General features: G+C 32.3%; 1 protein-coding gene across 2 annotated transcripts in view; it reads right to left on the reverse strand.

Annotated features, from left to right (window-relative positions):
- LOC143234089 (salivary peroxidase/catechol oxidase-like) overlaps positions 1-18,850 on the reverse strand; it is a 63,642-nt gene that overhangs the window by 43,502 nt on the left and 1,290 nt on the right. Inside the window, exon 2 of one of the 2 annotated variants that reach the window (XM_076471145.1) lies at positions 436-755. The exons of the other annotated variant lie outside the window; for it this stretch is intronic. Within the exon in view, the coding sequence (XP_076327260.1) occupies positions 436-440 (5 nt within the window). The 5' untranslated portion in view covers positions 441-755. The remainder of the gene's footprint in view (positions 1-435; positions 756-18,850) is intronic. 2 annotated transcript variants of the gene reach the window in all.

The raw sequence follows: 18,850 nt of genomic DNA on the forward strand, positions 1-18,850 counted from the left end.
TGTGTAAACCATTATTTGTAATAACTATTAGTAATAACCGTTATTATGAATTATATTATTTTTTGTTTGTATATCAAAATATATTTGGGTTAAAAAGAAAATTGTGCTTATCAATCTTGTTGATAAATATCATAACTTTGATAGATATTAACATTTAATTCACTGCTTAGCTCAAAATTTAAAATTCCAGTTATTTGAAATGGTAGAACATAACGTACCTAACATAATAAAGCAGAGGCTCATCAGAAATGAATTATACGTAACACACTCAAGAACTTTCTACAAATTTCGAGAACATGCGGGATTTGCGCAATACACAACCAAAAATTATACGTCATAGGCATAAAAGAAAACTACGCTGAAACAAACGTAGCCACTAAAATAAATGTACAACAATAAATTTGTTACGCAATATTAAGAAAAAAAAAGACTTACCCCATTCCTGTCTAAAGAATATGATCAACTAATATAAATCCTTCTTCTTCTAGAACATGTTGGAGCTATTTCTTACAAGTCCTTTCACAACAACAATGATGATTTAATTATGTCGAACTACCAACAACAAAAGTAACTTTTTCGCTTTATTATTTCTAACCAGCCCTCTCTGTCAGAAGCGCACTTCTTTCACGACGACTTATTGAAGGGCTATTTCACGCAATCCAACGAAACTTATGTTTTCCTCGTAACAAATGAAAGCATTGAGTGTTCTTGTGGAGTTGTACAATGAACGAGATATATATCTTCACCGGATGATTCTAAAAATAGGTCAAGAAAACTTATTGGAGGCAAACAACGTTTGTAATTGGTCGAGAGAAGAAAGATGACGATTTTTAAGTTCTCCGCTTCGGTCTAGCTTCTTTTATATACGTGTTGTTGTTTTTAACCCGAAAGGTGTTGTTATTGTTTTGTTTTGTTTTTTTTAATTTCGCGCGAAGCTACACGAGGACTATCTGCACTAGCTGTCCCTAATTTAGCAGTGTAAGACGTGTCAATGAAGTTTTTGAAGACGTTTCGAGTTGGTAGCAGAAATGAAAACCAGAGCTAAAACTGTAATTTGCTACACAGATGCAGTCTATTAACATTCTCCTTTTAATATACTCTCCTTTGCCCAAACTTTCTCCTAACCGTACTTTTTTGTTTAAAAGGAGGTTGATAAACACGTGAAAGTTTAATTTCGGTCAAGTAATTAACAATTTCATTCGTTACTACTTTATCAGTTAAAGAATATTTGAAACGTTTTATTGTGATCCATTATCGTTTTTATGAGAGATTCGTATTTTGAACACTACCAGCACTTGGAATTGATAATTAGAATAGATATTTATTAACTATGGTATGTATAAAAAGCGATACCATTTGTTTTCCAAATTCTTTAAATAGAAAATTTACAAAAAAAAACATGAAAACAACAACAACAACAAAATCTAACGCACTATTTCAATGAAAACAACAACAACAACAAAATCTAACGCACTATTTCAATGGGTGTACATTTACTCTCACTTTCTTTAATTCTTAAGAAGAGAAGAGTTAAAACAACTGAACTTTCCAACTTGTATGGTTGAACATTGATCTACTTTGGGCAGCTTCGACTCTCATCAGCCCAGCTAAGTCGATGATAGAAATTCTCAAACTCAAACTCTATTACTTTTTTTGGAAAGAATGTGTACATATATTTAAAATCTGCACTGACGACTTAACTATCCAGCTGGTCTGGCAGGAAATGACGTCACTCAAATACGTGTATATACAATACCAAAACAGATTTTAAAATAAGGCAACACGTGAACATTTTGATATAGTTTTACAGGCTATGAAACTATCAAGAGTACTCAGTCTTATTTGGCCTTGGGTGAGAACGTTTGGCTTAGAGACACGTATTTGTTATCACACATACTAAACATTTATTGACGAACCAGAAATATTTTCTGAGACATCTCCGACTGTCATTATATTATCTTCAAGTTGATTTTAATAAATATCAACTTTCTGATTTACAGTTCTGATTAATTTTGCAGGAATCCCATTTACGTTCAAGAACGGATCTAGCAATTTCCTTAACTTTTGGTAGATTAGGACATGTTTATTTTTCAACATATAATGATATTTTCTGACTTAATTAAAAAGTTTTATATTAGATGTTATAATAAAGGTTATTACTGTTTAATTTATGATTATTTTTCCAGCAAAATGTGCTTTAACCAGCTATGATAAAACAACAGTTATCAAGTTTTGTCCCGTGAGATATAAAAATGTTTCCACTATTTTCTTCAAACTCAATTAATAATAATTATTCAGTGGTTTTCAACAACTCTTTTTCTTCATCAATTCTAGTAGCCGATTTTGTATTGCTTAATTAATATTTACGTAAAGCCGACTTTTAACCAATAAGATCTTAGTAATTTATGAAAATCTGGTGTAAGTGTAAGACTATTGATGATGGTTATGAATATTTTTCACGAGTCTACCGTAGAAGATGCTAACCGCAAGCATTGGTAAAATAAGTTTGTTTGTTTTTTTGTTTTTTATAATTTCGCGCAAAGCTACACGAGGGCTATCTGTGCTAGCCGTCCCTAATTTAGCAGTGTAAGACTAGAGGGAAGGCAGCTAGTCATCACCACCCACCGACAACTCTTGGGCTACTCTTTTACCAACGAATAGTGGGATTGACTATACCATTATAACGCTCCCACGGCTGAAAGGGCGAGTATGTTTGGCGCGACGGGGATGCGAATCCGCGACCCTCAGATTACGAGTCGCACGCCTTAACACGCTTGGCCATGCCGGGCCATCGGTAAGATAAACGTACAAATTGAATTTTAAATGTTAATACACCTAGTTTCTTATTAAAACGTTCATAAGACGTAACTGATGTGTAGGAAAATTCTTGGAAAAACAATATTAACGTCATCTTTATTTCTGAATATCAAGGATAATACTTGGAATAAGTCCACAGATTATTTAAAAGGAACAATAAACGGAGCTGTTTAGGTCTTTCCTCGTTTCTTGAGAGCTTAACTAAGGTGAGCAGATGGTACACATCTGTTTGGTTACACATCACCTGTGATTTAGTCGTTACTTGCGTTTCGAACTCCGCCCCTTTGTTGCACGCGGAGGTCGACGTCCGTCCTTGCAACGATAATTTTGTCTCCAAACCTAATACTACAAAGTATGCGGAACACAACGGATGCCACTGACTCGTATGGCACAATGACAAGAGTAAAGATAACCGAAGAAGTCCATGAAACAGTTTCGTATAACTTTACGTACAAATACAGTAGGGGTCACTAGGTTGGTTTTTGTGGTTTTATAACACTCAGAGTAAGTAATTTTCCCTCACAAGCTAGTACCTAAGTCGGTCATTGGCCTGCTATTGCACTGGAGACAGTTTTTGCTCGTTTTTATGTGCAATGTATGAAGAAATTCGGACGATCCTCGATACACTACTATGAAACGGATAATAAATAATGCCCTTTTAATAAGGAAATACAAAATAATGTATCTTTTTAATGCAGTGTCACTTGATACGAACTTGTGTAATTTTTGTTTTTGTTTGAAAGACAAGTAACGGTCTAGACGTAAAATTTATATTGATTTCAGTCTCGCTTAAAAATATCGCCAAATAACGATTATACAACTTAACAAAGTAAATACAATATAAACTTTTAACCTTTTCCATGAAGATAAAGATAATACATTGATTTCATCGTTTATAATTTTGATAAAATTAACAAAATAAATTTTTGTTATTTTTCTTGTCGAGAATCATAAAAGTATGTAACGTATTACTGTTAATATAATAGCCGAAATATTTACAGTGAAACATTTCTATAAAGATAAGTGGAAAACTAGTTTTAATAACACTAACACTGCGTATAGAATAAATGAAATATGTTTACAATTAGCATCTATGTTTCTTACAAATACAGATAAAATGTCTAAGTTTGTTATTTAACAAAAAGCTATGCAATTGACTATCTCTACTATTAGAACGCGAGCCCAGTATGACCAAGTGGTTTGGGCGTTCGACTCGTAATCTGAGGGTTTCGGGTTGAAATCTCCGTCACACCAGACATGTTCGCCCTTACAGCAGTGTGGACGTTAAAAATATTGTACTTAATCCCTCTCATTTTTGGTAAAAGAGTAGCCTAAGAGTTGGCGATGACCGGTGATAACTAGTTTCCTTCCCTCTAGTCCTCACACTTCTAAATTACGGAGACCAGCGCAGATAGCTTTCGTGAAATTCAAGAAACAAACTACCGATTTTTGAGTTTTAAACCCTTGTAGTTACTACCGAGCCACCCGGAGAAACAAAATATATTATTTATTGCTAGCTTCTATATTTCTCATTGACTTATTCTCCATAAAAGCGCCCCCTATGGCACAGCGGCATGTCTGCGGATTTGCAACGCTAAAAATCTGTTTCGATATTCGTATTGGTCAGAGCAAGCAACATCATTATCATGAAAACATTCAGAGAAACTGTTTGTAGTTATTGTCAAGGTATACATAGGGAAATATAATATTTACAATTACCAACTGGATTTCATGTCTTTATTTATTATCAAGATGTCCTGAGAAGTAATTGACCACACCCTTGAATAGTATATAAATTTTTTTTATCGTTGAAATGTATGTACAAATAACTTTTATAATTTTTAATATGTTACTGTTAATGACTACATAGAAATGAGTGTTACTGAAGAGTGTTTATAGTTTTAATTTGAATTATTTCTATTATTATTTTTGTTGCTACATGTCGTTAGTTAGTCACGCAAGTTTCACAGGAACTGCCTCCTAACGGAACTTTCTTCCCTTTTGAGACGTGCACCAAACATTAGAAAGTTTCTTTACATTTCATCTTCCATTTAAAAAGATTGCCTATGATTTTCAAGGCGTAGCCTGAAAAACGCCCTGAAAACGTTACACTTGGTCAGTAGCGCAAATCTTTGTTTTTGTTTATTCAATCAGATATTTATTAAATTTGAAATATCTGAAACTTTTTAAAGGTCCGTACGAGAAAAAGAAGCGTTATTTAACCCACTTATCACTTATTATCTGAAATACAAATGTCAAAGAAGGTTTGCGCTTTCTTTCGACTTTCTTGTAGACACTAATTTTTAGTCCCAGAAAGCTTTCATGAGAAAACAACAGAACTCACACTAGATGTACTTCCGCAAGGTTTCAGAAAGTGTTTTGCTTCAAGAGTAAATCAAGATCGCATTTCATGTTGTGTTCTAGCCTACAGAATATATAATTGTATTTTTTGTGTGATTCCAGGTGTGTGAACGTTTTACTGACGTCACGATAGCACCAATTGCAAAATTAAGCGTCCTATGTGTGACGTCATTTTAGAGTCTATTGACTGACTGACAAACAACCAATTTCTATATGCAAGGGGTCAAAACAAGTGGAGATCAATTAAACAGAAACTTTTCCTTTCATTCAATATTTATTAATAACTAAATAAAATCGCCAAGTTTTGAACGTATTTCATATTTTGCCTTAAGAAAATAAAGAGAGTATAATGATACATAAGTAATTTAATCAAGAGTTGCACACGCTAATATTTCTAAGATGTTCCTAAAAAACTGAATCCGTTCATATTTATGAGGAGTTGCTTTCTATAATACACAAATTCTGCCAGAAATCTACTATTAAAATATTATAACGGATTTACCGTTACACGTTTATTTTAATTGCTACGTGTGTTTCAGTTTGATGCATATGACGTTTATTGTTGGATGTGTATGGCGCAAATCCCGCCTGTTCTCTAAATTTGTGAAAGCCTCGAGATCAAGAGCCAACAATATGTGGTTTACGTGTTTTCGAACATTGTTGAAAGTTCCAGAATCTCGCGTGATTGATATATAAAACCGACGGACCTAGAAAGAATTATTATTATCGGTCACCTACAGTAAGTATACTAAAAGCCAATAATTGTTATTAACGCTTATTACTCAGAAATGTACAGGATTTGAACAGGAAAGTTTATAGATGTCGAACATTACAAACTGTTCAGTTTCCAGCTGGTAGAGCGGTAAGCCTACAGATTTACAATGCTAGGATCAGGAGTTCGATTCCTTTCGGTGGACTCAGCAGATAGCCCGATGTGGGTCTACTATAAGAAAACACACACATACACACAAACCGTTCTACTACAGTGAATTACTTCAGATGCTATTATTTCTAAGAAAAAATTAGACATTGTCGTCGGTGAAAGCTTATGAGTGCTTCAAACTAGATAGCCGTCAAGAGAAGTGTACAGGTGCAAAGAATTAATTTGCTCTCCGTGAATGTCGATAAATATTTAGTTCCAAACCAGATATAAAATTCAGTATTGTTTGTAAAACTCTTGTATATAATCCATCATTTGCAATAACTGTTAATGACAACCGTTATTTTAAATTACATTGTCGTTTGTATATTAAAATATAATGGTATTAAGACAAAAAAATTGTGCATATCAATCATGTTTGCAAATATCATAAACTCTATACATATCTACATCCAATTAACATTTAAAGTAGAATTAAAATTTCCGATTATTTGAAATCGTAATAAGTAACGTACATAACATAAGAAATCGGAGACACGTCCGAGAAACATTACAACACATAAAAATATAAATTTCAATTTGAAAACCAATAACAGTTATTCGCACTAATAAAGCTCGTACTAGTTATTTTCATATTACTATTTTTTATTCAAATCAAACTACAGCTGTGTCAGTAAGAATGTTCGTTCCATGAAACTTTAAATTTCTATCACCTTTACCTTTTCTTTTTTTTTCAACATGTTGCAAGTATAACCTAGATTTTATTATCATATGAGAGTTTTCAGAATACATTTATCATATACTTCTCGAACTAGCTTTTTAGAGCTGTCTGTAATAGACTATGATCCACATTTGATTGAACAATGCGAATTGAAAGATCTCCTTCCTTTAACAGCTATTTCATTTAAGAAAATTCCTTTTTTTAGGACTAATTCTTTTACTATCGATTTTCAACACTTCCGTTCTGGATTTTCGACAACTAATTTTTGCTCGATCCAAGACTTCTTTAAATTAATGTACCTAAAAATATATTACCACATCACTTTCTAACTTTGTGGATTGGCGACTAAACACTCCTTTCCCAGCCTAACTTGATATCCACTATTTTATTGGCCAAGAAACATTTGTTATGAAACTGATACTTCCAAAACATGTAGAGTAAAAAGTGGCGGTATATTTGATAACTCATCTCAATTTTACCAACTATGACTTGGGTGCAACTTGGTTTAATTATCACCTGCCATTTTCTTTCAATTTCGGAAATCTCCATAATGTTTTTTTCTAAACAAATTACATCTTTCTGTACATGGTGTGTTTTTATCCGATCTGAACTCACGTGCAGTCTACTGATTTTATTAAAATGACTCTCAACTTTAATGTTTATGTATACACTTTTTCATATTCTGTGTGACTGCTGGGTTCTTAAAGTTTAATGCCGAATACCCGTATTGTAAATCTAAACCTAATTCTACGTTTCAACTAGAACGTTTGAATTTCAACCGATCCAGCTTCCTCGTTTACATATAAACCATAAAATAAATTTCATTTTTTCTATGAATATTTCCAGTTCTACTACTTTTACCGATTTGATTATTTCTCAGTGCGGAATCAGCTCCTTTATCGGCTGTCTTTGGTATACTTGTTTTTTTTTTTCAGTAACTTAGTAATCTTCGCGTTCTGCTAGTCGATTTCTACAGCCTGTTTCTATTTTATTTGTACTTTCTAAATAACGTTTATTCTACCGTAATATTTTTGCATGTTGCTTTCATTTTGTTTGAGGAATTATTTTTATAACTTTTTTCGTTTAGCTTAATTACTTTGGTCTTATTTCAGCTGTTATATGCAATGTTCTACGTCATATTTCTTTCCTTACAGTATTTTCTTATCAGTTCTATTTATTATGGAACGAGAATGCTAAAGTACAGATTTGCGGGTCCAGTATTCGCGATATATACAAAAGATAAAATAAAGTTAAAAAATCGCGCTTCCCGCTTGTTAAAGTATCGTAAGTTTATTTGTATGTAATTGAGTACAAAGTTACGCAATGGGCTATTTGCAGATGTTCCAAAAATTCAGATACGTTTGACCGCTTATGTGAATGACAGTGAGCCAACGTTACTGTGTGTACAAAATTCTTGGACTATACATTAGATGTGGTAATTTGTCCTCTCCAGTTCTGTTCCTATTTCTTTGAGTATTTTAACTGTGTTTTATTTCATTCATAGAATTAAAACACATAAAAGAAAAGATTAAAATGCTTTCTACACTCTTACAAAACTGGTTTATTTTGCAGAGTTTCGGTCTCAGGCAAAGAACAAAATACAACTGTATTTTATTTTATCTTATACGTTTTTGTCACAGACTTTCCTCAGAGATTTTCCTACTCTTATCAACACAGAATACAGAAGACCGAATCCCTCACTTTGAAATGATATGGAATGTGCAAATCAGTAAGTTAGATGACTGCAACAGTTGTTATAAAGTTGTTGTAGACTTTATCTTACAGAACTATACTATGACATTACCTGGTATTACAAACGTAGTGTATGCTACCGAAAATTGACCTCTTTGGGAAATATATGTAACAGCGTTTTCTAACGCAAGATATTCATACACTTAGATTACAAAGACATGTTCAAATTGAGTGATTAGGATTTTCAAGAAAGCGATATTCATTGTACTTAATAGCATTTGAAATCAAAGGAATATGGATTAAGTTGGGGTATCAGAACCATCCAGAAAAAAGGGTTTTCTCAGGTCATATTCTAGTCGCGGTAAGCAAATTGTGGTATTTTTAACAGGTGAGACCCAAATACAAAACACAGTGGCAAAAGCTGTTGCCTGTCCAAGTCAAAAGTACAATCAAGAACTATCTTCATTTGAAAAGGTGGCACAAATCCCTTCCACAACATATCCGTTTAATCATTGCATACATCTTAAACAGTTAGAGAATAAAATAGGTATTCATGATATATGATATGAAGATAATCCAGACGATTCGTTTTACAGAGCATATATATAGAATTCTGTGTAATATACTGTTGAAAAGGATACCAATAAATTGTTGTTTTCGTGTATAAATTAGTTTTTGGACATGTCGGGAGAAACAGCATGATATGGACACGACAGATTTACAGTGGATCTATTTCTAATTAAACCTACACTGTAAAACTATTGTTTGATACATTATCGTTAGCATGATTATAACTGAATGTGGAGATATAAACTGTAATGACCTGGTGGGACGCTCAAATAGTTTTAATATAATACACTCAACATGTTCAGAACAGAACCTGATGAAAGCTTATGATCAAAACATTAATTAAATTAAAATACAGTTTTTTTATAAGAATGTTTACTAATTTGTAAATGAATTCAATGTTTGGATCAAGCTTAATAATTAAAATTTTCTGAAGTGATTTAGCTTTCAGCCAAGAAGAAGTTTCGATTTCAGTCCTACTCTCTACGTTTAATAATAATAATTTATTGATAAATAATGTAAGAATCAACAGTATTTGTTTTACCAAAACGCTAGCGTGCTCGAACATTGTTGAAACTTCGAGAATCTCGCGTGATCGGTATATAAAACCGATGCACCGAGAGACAATTATTATTATTCGTCAACTACAGTCAGTGTGCTATATGCTTCGAAAACTATAATTGTGATTAACGCTTATTAATCGAAAAAATACAAAACTTAACCAGGATCGTTTATAGATTTTGAACATTACAAACCGTTCAACTTCAGTGAATTTCTTCGGACGTCAGTATTTCTACGAGGATATTAAATATCTTCGCCAGGAAAAGTCAGCTCGTAATGGTGTGACGCAAATAAGAATAGAGCTATCTAACATTCCCGTCAAATGAAGCATATCTGTGTATCAATATAAAAGTCATTTGGACCTTAATCGTCAGTAAAATATTAAGTTCCAGATCAGATATAAGACTCGGTATTGTTTGTAAGTTCATAAAACTTTGTATATAAACCATCGTTTGTAATAACTATTAGTAATAATTGTTATTATAAATTCTCTTGTTTTTTGCATATTAAAATATATTTGTGTTAAGAAAGATAATTGGTGTTTTATCAATTTTGTTGGAAAATATCATAAAGTTAATACATTTTAACAATTTAATTAACTTCTAAATTAAAATAAAGTTCCGGTTATGTGAAATAGTAATACGTTAACTTATGTAACCTAATAAATCTGAGACTTCTCCATGATAAATTATAATACGAACATTCGTAACAAGTGCAATTTGAAATAAATGATACATTTAAGAACTACATATGTTTGCGGACCTACTACGCTAGACAACAGGTTTTGATACCCATTGTGTGGCATTCTGATTAATTCCAAACAAACTATATAAACTGCATTTAAATAAGTTAAATCATCACACAAATGCTCCCATTAGTAATCGGTAAGGTCATGCGCAAGTTGCGCATTATCCCAGAAAACTGCGAAACAAAATGTTGTTATTAGCGTGGGATAATAACATATATTATGGTTTAAGCCTAAGGCCGTGGTATTCGTCACTAGCGTTGGGTGGCATCTTACCCTGAACCACTTATTACCGAACAGTCTCACGTTTTCAAATAATGAATAACCTTAAACTGTGTTTCTTTTACAGCATATGCGGTTGTCTAATATTACTCAGGTTTTGTAATCAACAAAGTGAAGTGTCCTGAAATATTAATTTTGTTACCATAAAAAATTAAAAGGTTCTTACCTTATATCAGAGTTGTGGAAAAACAACAACAACAAATAGATTTTTACTAGTTTTTTAAGCAAAGTTACACCATAGGCTATTTGTACTTTCCCCACTGCTAATATCGAAACCCGTTGTTTGTTTTTCGAATATTTCGCAAAGCTACACGAGGGCTATCTGCGTCAGCCGTCCCTGATTTAGCACTGTAAGTGCATAAGTCATCATCACCCACCCCCAACTTTTGGGCTACTCTTTTACCAACGAATAGTGGGAGTGACCGAACTTTATAACGCCCCCACGGTTAAAAGGTCAAGCATGTATGATGTGAAGGGGAGTCGAACGCCTTAACTACCCGGCTATGCAGGGCTTCAAACACGTTGTTAATATTCAGACTTGTGGCTGAGCCATCAAGGAGAAAGGACACAAAAGATTGAGGGGGTATTTTGATCATTTACATTTGAGCTGTAGGAGTCCTGTGAAGATAGTCAAATACAACTGACTGTGGCTGCAGCTAATTGTATACAGAGTTAGCCATTTTACTGAAGGGGACCGTCTTACTCCACTTTTTCCTATCTTAACAAGTAAAAAGTTCTTAAATATGTAGTGTGTGATGGTTGGCAATACTTAGGTTACAAATGTAGAAATTGTATTTATGTGTTTTTTGTGGCTTGTATTGCTATATTTATCAAAACATCTGTGATGCCAGATATTCAGATTGTGGTTATTATATCTTGGTTTATTTATTTTTGCTTATTTTAAGATTTGTGTCATGTATATTTAATATTGTGCTGTACATAAGTTACTTCATTTCAATATCAACATATTACTTCTAAGCGTAAGAAAATATTATAAAGTGTTTTAGGACATTATTCAGAAAACCGTACATTCTAAATACGAAATGCTAAATTTTTATTACAGTGATTTCTATAACAATGAAAGAAACACTTTAAAAGGAGAAAATAAAATTATTCTCACATGGTTAACTCGAAGAAGCAGTTTGTATCTCAGAACGTCTGGTATGGGTATTAACACTTTTATTGATAAGCAGATTGATAGGACAACCTGAAGATGACCGAAGAAGGTCGAAACATTGTTCTTTGCTTATCCATAAAAGTGTTAAATCCATACCAGCCGTTCTGAGATACATTTTTATTTCAAGTGGGTTTCTCATCATCAACAAAGAAGCAGTCTGTCTACGAATTAACTGATTGTTTTCGTTACTGTATGTTAAACAAACACAAACTACATGAAACTAGAACAATACGTGCTTATGAACTTTAGTTTGACATATAAAGAGAAATTATTTCAGGATAGTGATTTTGATAGTAATTAATAAACTAGGTCACAAGGAAGAAGAAAGAAGACACGTGTAAATATATGTAAATTAAGAAATTCAAGGAGGAAAAAAGAAAACATGTACACAGGACTTGTAAACTATATAGTATTACTGCAATATATGTATATTGTTTATTTAAAGTTAAGCACAAAGCCACACAATGGGCTATCAGTGCTCTTCCAGGGGTATAGAAACCCGGTTTTTAACGTTGTGAGTCCGCAAACATGCCGCTATACCACCAGGGAAAAATTATATATATATATATTTATACACTCACACATATATATACATGTATTTACTATCATCTTGATCTGACACGTAATAATATTAAGCAAACGCTCAACACAAAATAAGCACAGAACTAATACAAATCAACTAGTATCAAAGAAAATAGGTCGATGATGTTTGCCCTTGCGGGAAAATATCACCTTGCTAGCGTGTACCGAATAATTTACTATCAAGAAATTCCTGAACTTATTAAAAGGTCTAAGGAAAGGTTTAAAGTAACTTAATAAAATTTCGGAGTCTTAGTTCATATGAATTTTAAAATAACCTACAAAACAAGTTGCCTCTCTGTCTGCAGAGGTGGTTCAAAATGACAAAAAATAAATTAATTAAAAAATCCTGTTCGTCAGTCTCAGAGCAAAACCTCATTGAGCGATCTGCTGTGTTCACAGTGGATAATCTGATCTCTGATTTTAGCGTTTTAAATCTGTAGATTTACCACTGTCCCACTGAAAAACAAAACAAAAAAGAAACTATGTGTGGACAACAATAAAGTCGCCATTTGTAGAAGGCTTTTTTAAGAACGGGCCCGGCATAGCCAGGTGGATTAAGGCGTTCGACTAGTAATCTGAGGTTTGCTGGTTCGAATCCCAGTCGCACCAAACATGCTCGTTATTTCAGCCATGGGGGAAAGTTATAATGTGACGATCAATCCCATTATTCGTTGGTAAAAGAGTAGCCCAAGAGTTGGCAGTTGGCGGTGATGACTAACTGCTTTTCCTCTAGTATTACACTGCTAAATTAGGGACGACTAGCGCAGACAGTTCTCGTGTAGGTGTGTACGAAATTCAAAACAAACAAACAAACAAAATCTTTAAGAACATTGCTATGTATACATCGTTTACAATATTATTTTCTGTATTAGTTTTCTCAAGTTTTGTATCTGCTCTTTTCTGTCTGAATGTGATTGATAGATCAAATTTAATTATTACAATAAAAATTTTAAAAAATGACAATAAAATAACATAATATATATTTAATGTTCAAATAAATAAATATAATTAAAGTATAAGATACAATTTAAAAAATAAAGTATAATGTATTTAGAAAACATAAAAAGTTCACAGATATAAAAAGAAAATTAATGAAACTTCAAATTTAATTCAATAAAATATACTGAAGGGAGAATCGTATTTATTTATTCTACTAAACTTTATTTGTTTTTAATTATTTTAATAGAGTTGAACCCCTCCATTTCTTGTAATAATTTAAAACGATGTTTGAACACAGAAAACTAGCGGTTGTACAAATGGGTGATCTTGTTGCTAACCCTAAGACATAGTTTTGAACTGTTTGCAGAGTTTTAATACTGTTTAAATTGACATTTGACCAGACCATCCCAGCACAATCTATTAAACATGTATATAAATTTTAATTATTGTTTTAGTAGTACACCCATTATATTTACCAGCTATTTTTGTTAAGATATTTACTATGACCCAACATGTTTTACTATATATATTAAACGTGATCTTTCCAGTTCATTGTTCTTTTGTAAATGACACTTAAATATATTACTTTTCCACTTTGGCAGTTTATTTATTTTATATTTTAATTTGTTATTTTCTTTGTTTGTGATATTATATTTTGTGCCGTCATTTTCCCGACAGAAGACAATTATCTTAGTTTTATCTGGGTTTAAGTATATTATCCATAAATTGCACTATAATTCCAAATCCACTAGAGCCAGTTGTAAGTTAATAATGTAATAACTAAAAATAATTACCCAGTATGTGATACCATCAGCATATTGGACAATGTTAATATTTCCATTAAAACTTATTTGACATGGAATATTATTCGAATACATACAAAAGAACAACAGACTTACAACCTTATCTTGAGGTACTCCTACATAAGGCTTAAAAACTTCTGATTCAATATTGTTAACTTTAATATAGTTTGATCTATTATAAATAACGTTTTAATCCATTTTATTAATACGAAAGGTAGTTTGAAATAAGAAATAATTTTTAAATTTAGCCGTTGGACATAAGACAGCTCCAGTTGGATGTTTTTTATCATATCCATCTATCACAGACTACGTAAGCATAACCACTTGTTCAGAAGTTGAGTGTTGTTTCTTGGAACAAATTTTACATATATTTAACATTTTATTTTTTCAGAAACTCCAACAATCTGCTGTTAGCTACTTTTTCAAAAACTCTAAAAACACAACTAATCAGACTTATAGGCATATAATTAGACGGATCACTATTAATCTTATTTGTTTTTGGGATCATTGTTATAATACTTTTTTCCAATTTATGGAAATATACCCTGACTTTAAGGATAGGTTAAGCAAATTAGTTATTTATTTAATTATTATTTCATTACATCGTTTAATCATGATATATTGAATACCGTCGAACGAAAATCCATGTTCTTATTTAATAAAAACTTCATCTATGCCAACAAAAGGGTTGTTAATTTCATGAATTACATGATGATCTTTGATGTTAATAGAAAACTTTTCCTCTAGTTTATGAACATAATCATATTTTAAATTTAAATAATTACCAGTATCGTTATTTTATTCTTCATTTATACATTTTTAAAATTTCTTCCAAAAATTCTTATTATCTCTTATGATTGTCTAGGTCCTTACAAAAGTTATTATATTTCTGTGATTTAATAAAATGTTTGGCCATTTTCTGTTGTTTGTTAAATAGTTGTTTGACAAAGCTACTTTTTCTTTCCTATATTGACTTCTAAATTGTCTTTTAATTTTAAAATCGATTGTGATTCATTCTGTGAAGGTTCATTTATATTGTTTTTCGTGAAGAGGATGTGTTTCAGGAATACTAATATCGATAGCTGTTTTAAAACTGTTATAAATTATCTGAATATACTTATCTATTTCTTCTTTATTATGTGAAATGTAAAATTACAACCTGTATCTCAAGAAGGCTGGTATTGGTAATAAAATTTTCATTAAAATAAAGTAGAAAACAATCTTCTTAGGTCATCATCGGATTAACAAAATTTAACTTTTACTTCAAGTGGGTTTCTCGTCATCACGAAAATTATAATCTTTCAAATTTTTATCAATAATAGCGTCATTAAATTTATCTCAATTTGCTTTTTTAAAATTGTGTTTAAAATTTTTAACTTCTCACTTAAATTTTTTTTGAGATAAGTTATTACAGGTAAAAGTTCACTGTTAACGTTATTACCCAATAAAATGATTTAATATGATCATAATATTTATTAGTTGTAATGGCGTAATCCAGTGTGTCGGACTCGTCACTATGACAACAATAAAAATTATATATTATATCAATTAAATAATTACCACTTATGCTATTTTTTTACAACTCTATGCTGTATGTTTGCTATTTAAACCTCTGTTTATTATTAATGGTTTATTGTAATAATATAATTTCGAAAATAAAGTTTTATCTGGACATTGTAAAGCGGTATATATAAATTTACAATAGTTAATTTCTTGTAATTAATCCATAAAACAATAGTTAACACGACGTTTTCAACTGAATTAATTTCACTTATTTATTTGGTCTCGTATTTATATTTTTCGGCTAACATTAACAGACCTAAATCCTGTTTCCAGATATGTCTATCTTTTATACAAATTAGAAAATTTGTTGGTTCAAAGGGTTTTCTCTCATTACCTTTGTTTCCAAAATTAAATCAATATGATTCCGTATGGTATCACAAATATTTTTAACTATATCACTACCGCTAGTTTATGAATCTCTAGTCTCAATTGAAACTTCAGTAAGATAATGGTTATTTCAATAAAAAGCTTGTTTTTCAGGTCACTTATATCCTAAGTTAACATAACTTGGCTCACATTTGATTTAATGTTTCTTGTTTTATTTGTTTGTGAATTTCGCACAAAGCTACACGAGAGCTATCTGCGCTAGCCTTCTCTAATTTAGCAGTGTAAAACTAGAGGGAAAGCATCTAGTCATCACCACCCACCGCCAATTCTTGGGCTACTCTTTTTACCAACGAATAGTGGGATTGCCCGTCACATTATAATGCCCCCACGGCTGAAAGGGCGAGCATGTTTGGTGCGAGCAGGATTCGAACCCGCGACCCTCGGATTACGAGTCGAACGCCTTAACACGCTTGGCCATGCCGGGCCGTATAATGTTTCTTTGGCAATTGTTGTGCACGTTTTCTTGAATGTCCTAGGACTACACACTTTGTTGTGGTCACACATTCACATGTCATACACCCAAACTTCTAGCACTTAAAGCACTGAGGTATAATAGGTGATGGTGGAAAAGCTCTTTCATTCTTCTACTTTGTAGTATAAATGTTCAACAGTTAATCCATTTTTGATAGAAGTGCTGAAATTTTTAATGTTACTAAAAATACTTTAGTAGTAATTGTTTTCTCGCTTGTTGTTCTGCTTTTAACTCTCTCTTCTTTACAATAATTCACCCCCTGACTCTTAAATCCTTTTATTATGCCTTCTGGCATTATTGTGTAACTTACGCCTTTTACGAGAACAGCTCTTTGTCCCTGTATTTTATATGGCAATCTTACAATGATACAAGGCCAACGTTCTAATAATTTCCCAAACGTTCTCTCTTCATCAGTTTTAATAAAGATATCTTCATTGCCAGGTGGTTAGGGCACTGGATTCGTTATATGAGGATCGCAGGATCGAATCTCCGTCACACCAAAATGCTCACCCTTTCAGTCGTTGGAACGTTAGAATGTAACGGGTCAATCCCACTATTTGTTGATAAAAAAGTTGCCCTAGAGTTGGCCTTTTCTCTTACGCTGCTAAATGAGGGAGGGCTAGTACAGATAGCCCTCGTGTAGCTCGAAATTCAAAATTAAACAATATCTACATTTCTCAACCTCTTAGAAACTTTAATTTTCAAATCTGGGAAGAATTTTGTAATTTTCCTGGCTACTTTAATTTTAATTTAATCTTTTGGAACATTTTAGATAACTATAGGTGACAAATTTAAGTAACTATTTTGTTTTCTTTGCTCGATTTTACTTTCGTTTATTTCTTCTGGATTTTTACTTTTAGTAATTATAAGTGATTTCTTAAGCTTCGGCACTTTCTTAAATACGTTCCACCTTGCACTTTCTGTTTCATATCTTGATTCATTGTCTGACATTAATTCCACCTTGCACTTTCTGTTTCATATCTTCATTCATTATCTGACATTAGTTCCACCTTGCACTTTCTGTTTCATATCTTCATTCATTATCTGAAATTATTGTGTTTCATGTTTCCAAATCCATTTTTTCATCTTTATTACTTCCATTCTTTTTCTTTTATCTAACTTTCACTTTCCGTGATTGTTTTTCACTGTAGGCCATGTTACAAGTCGACAAATTAATCAAAGTTCCTTAATTTCCGCCTATTTATTTTAAAATTTAACAAAGGACGTAAACTACAAAAATATAACATAGTTAAAAACTAACGTTATTCACAGAAATTCTTCCTATTACTAGTTCAAAATAAATTTCTATTGGAGCTCAAGAAAACACGTTTGCACGTTAAGGATAGAGTTCTGACTCCAGAGTATACATTAGAAGACTTGACAGTTTTTGTTGGAGTAGAACTGATGTGGTTCTAGTTTTTTAAACATCTGTCTCATAACCATAATCCCCCCCGCTAATACAGCGATAAGTCTACAAACTTGTAACTCTAAAATCGGGGGTTCGATTCCTCTTGGTGAACTCAGCAGATAACCCAGTGTGGCTTCGTTATAAGAAGACACATACATAATCACAAATGCTGATTTAGAAATTTGGCTTAAAGCAAGCTTGTAAACCTCTGTCTTCTGAGCTCCCTTCAACAAGAAATCTTCATCTAATAATAAGAGATCAATGCCAGAAGGAACACTAATGTCGTTTTCGGTCCGAGGTTTTTCCTTCATAATTGGGGTTTTCACTTTGTGGTAGAAGACAATGCTCGAATTAGTTTGACATGTAGCTTTGAAACTCGTTATTATCCTGAAAACCACGCAACTTTTTCCGTTTCCAGGTAGAAAATTTAAGACTCACATTTTCTAAATGCTTGTTTTTAATCTACATCACTTACAAATTAGTCAGTTATGCAGAGCAGAAGTTTGTCTACTTATCACGAAAATGCAGTTCTCGAACTATCTCAACATGCATATGAAAAGCTGGATAATTTTCATACATTTCCATGAGTTGTAAATGATCGTCTACAGCTACTTCTGTGGAATTAAACTTATTATTATTCACGAAATTTAGGCATAGCCCACGGGCACATTGTAATAGCTTACCAGATGCATCGAAACTGCTGGATAAAAAAGGCACTAACCCTAAAGAGGTGTTCTCTGAAACATAGGTAGTTAGTTGAATGTACGTATAAGTTATATGTTACATTGAAAGAATAACCCAAAAATAAAACAGAGATGCGGTGGTGTTGGATTAATAGGCCATTGACCAAAGACTCCACCCTTCTGGGTAATTATATTCAAGTGTTATATTTA

Source organism: Tachypleus tridentatus, chromosome 12 (genome assembly GCF_004210375.1).
Source record: "Tachypleus tridentatus isolate NWPU-2018 chromosome 12, ASM421037v1, whole genome shotgun sequence".
NCBI classification, from domain to species: domain Eukaryota; kingdom Metazoa; phylum Arthropoda; class Merostomata; order Xiphosura; family Limulidae; genus Tachypleus; species Tachypleus tridentatus.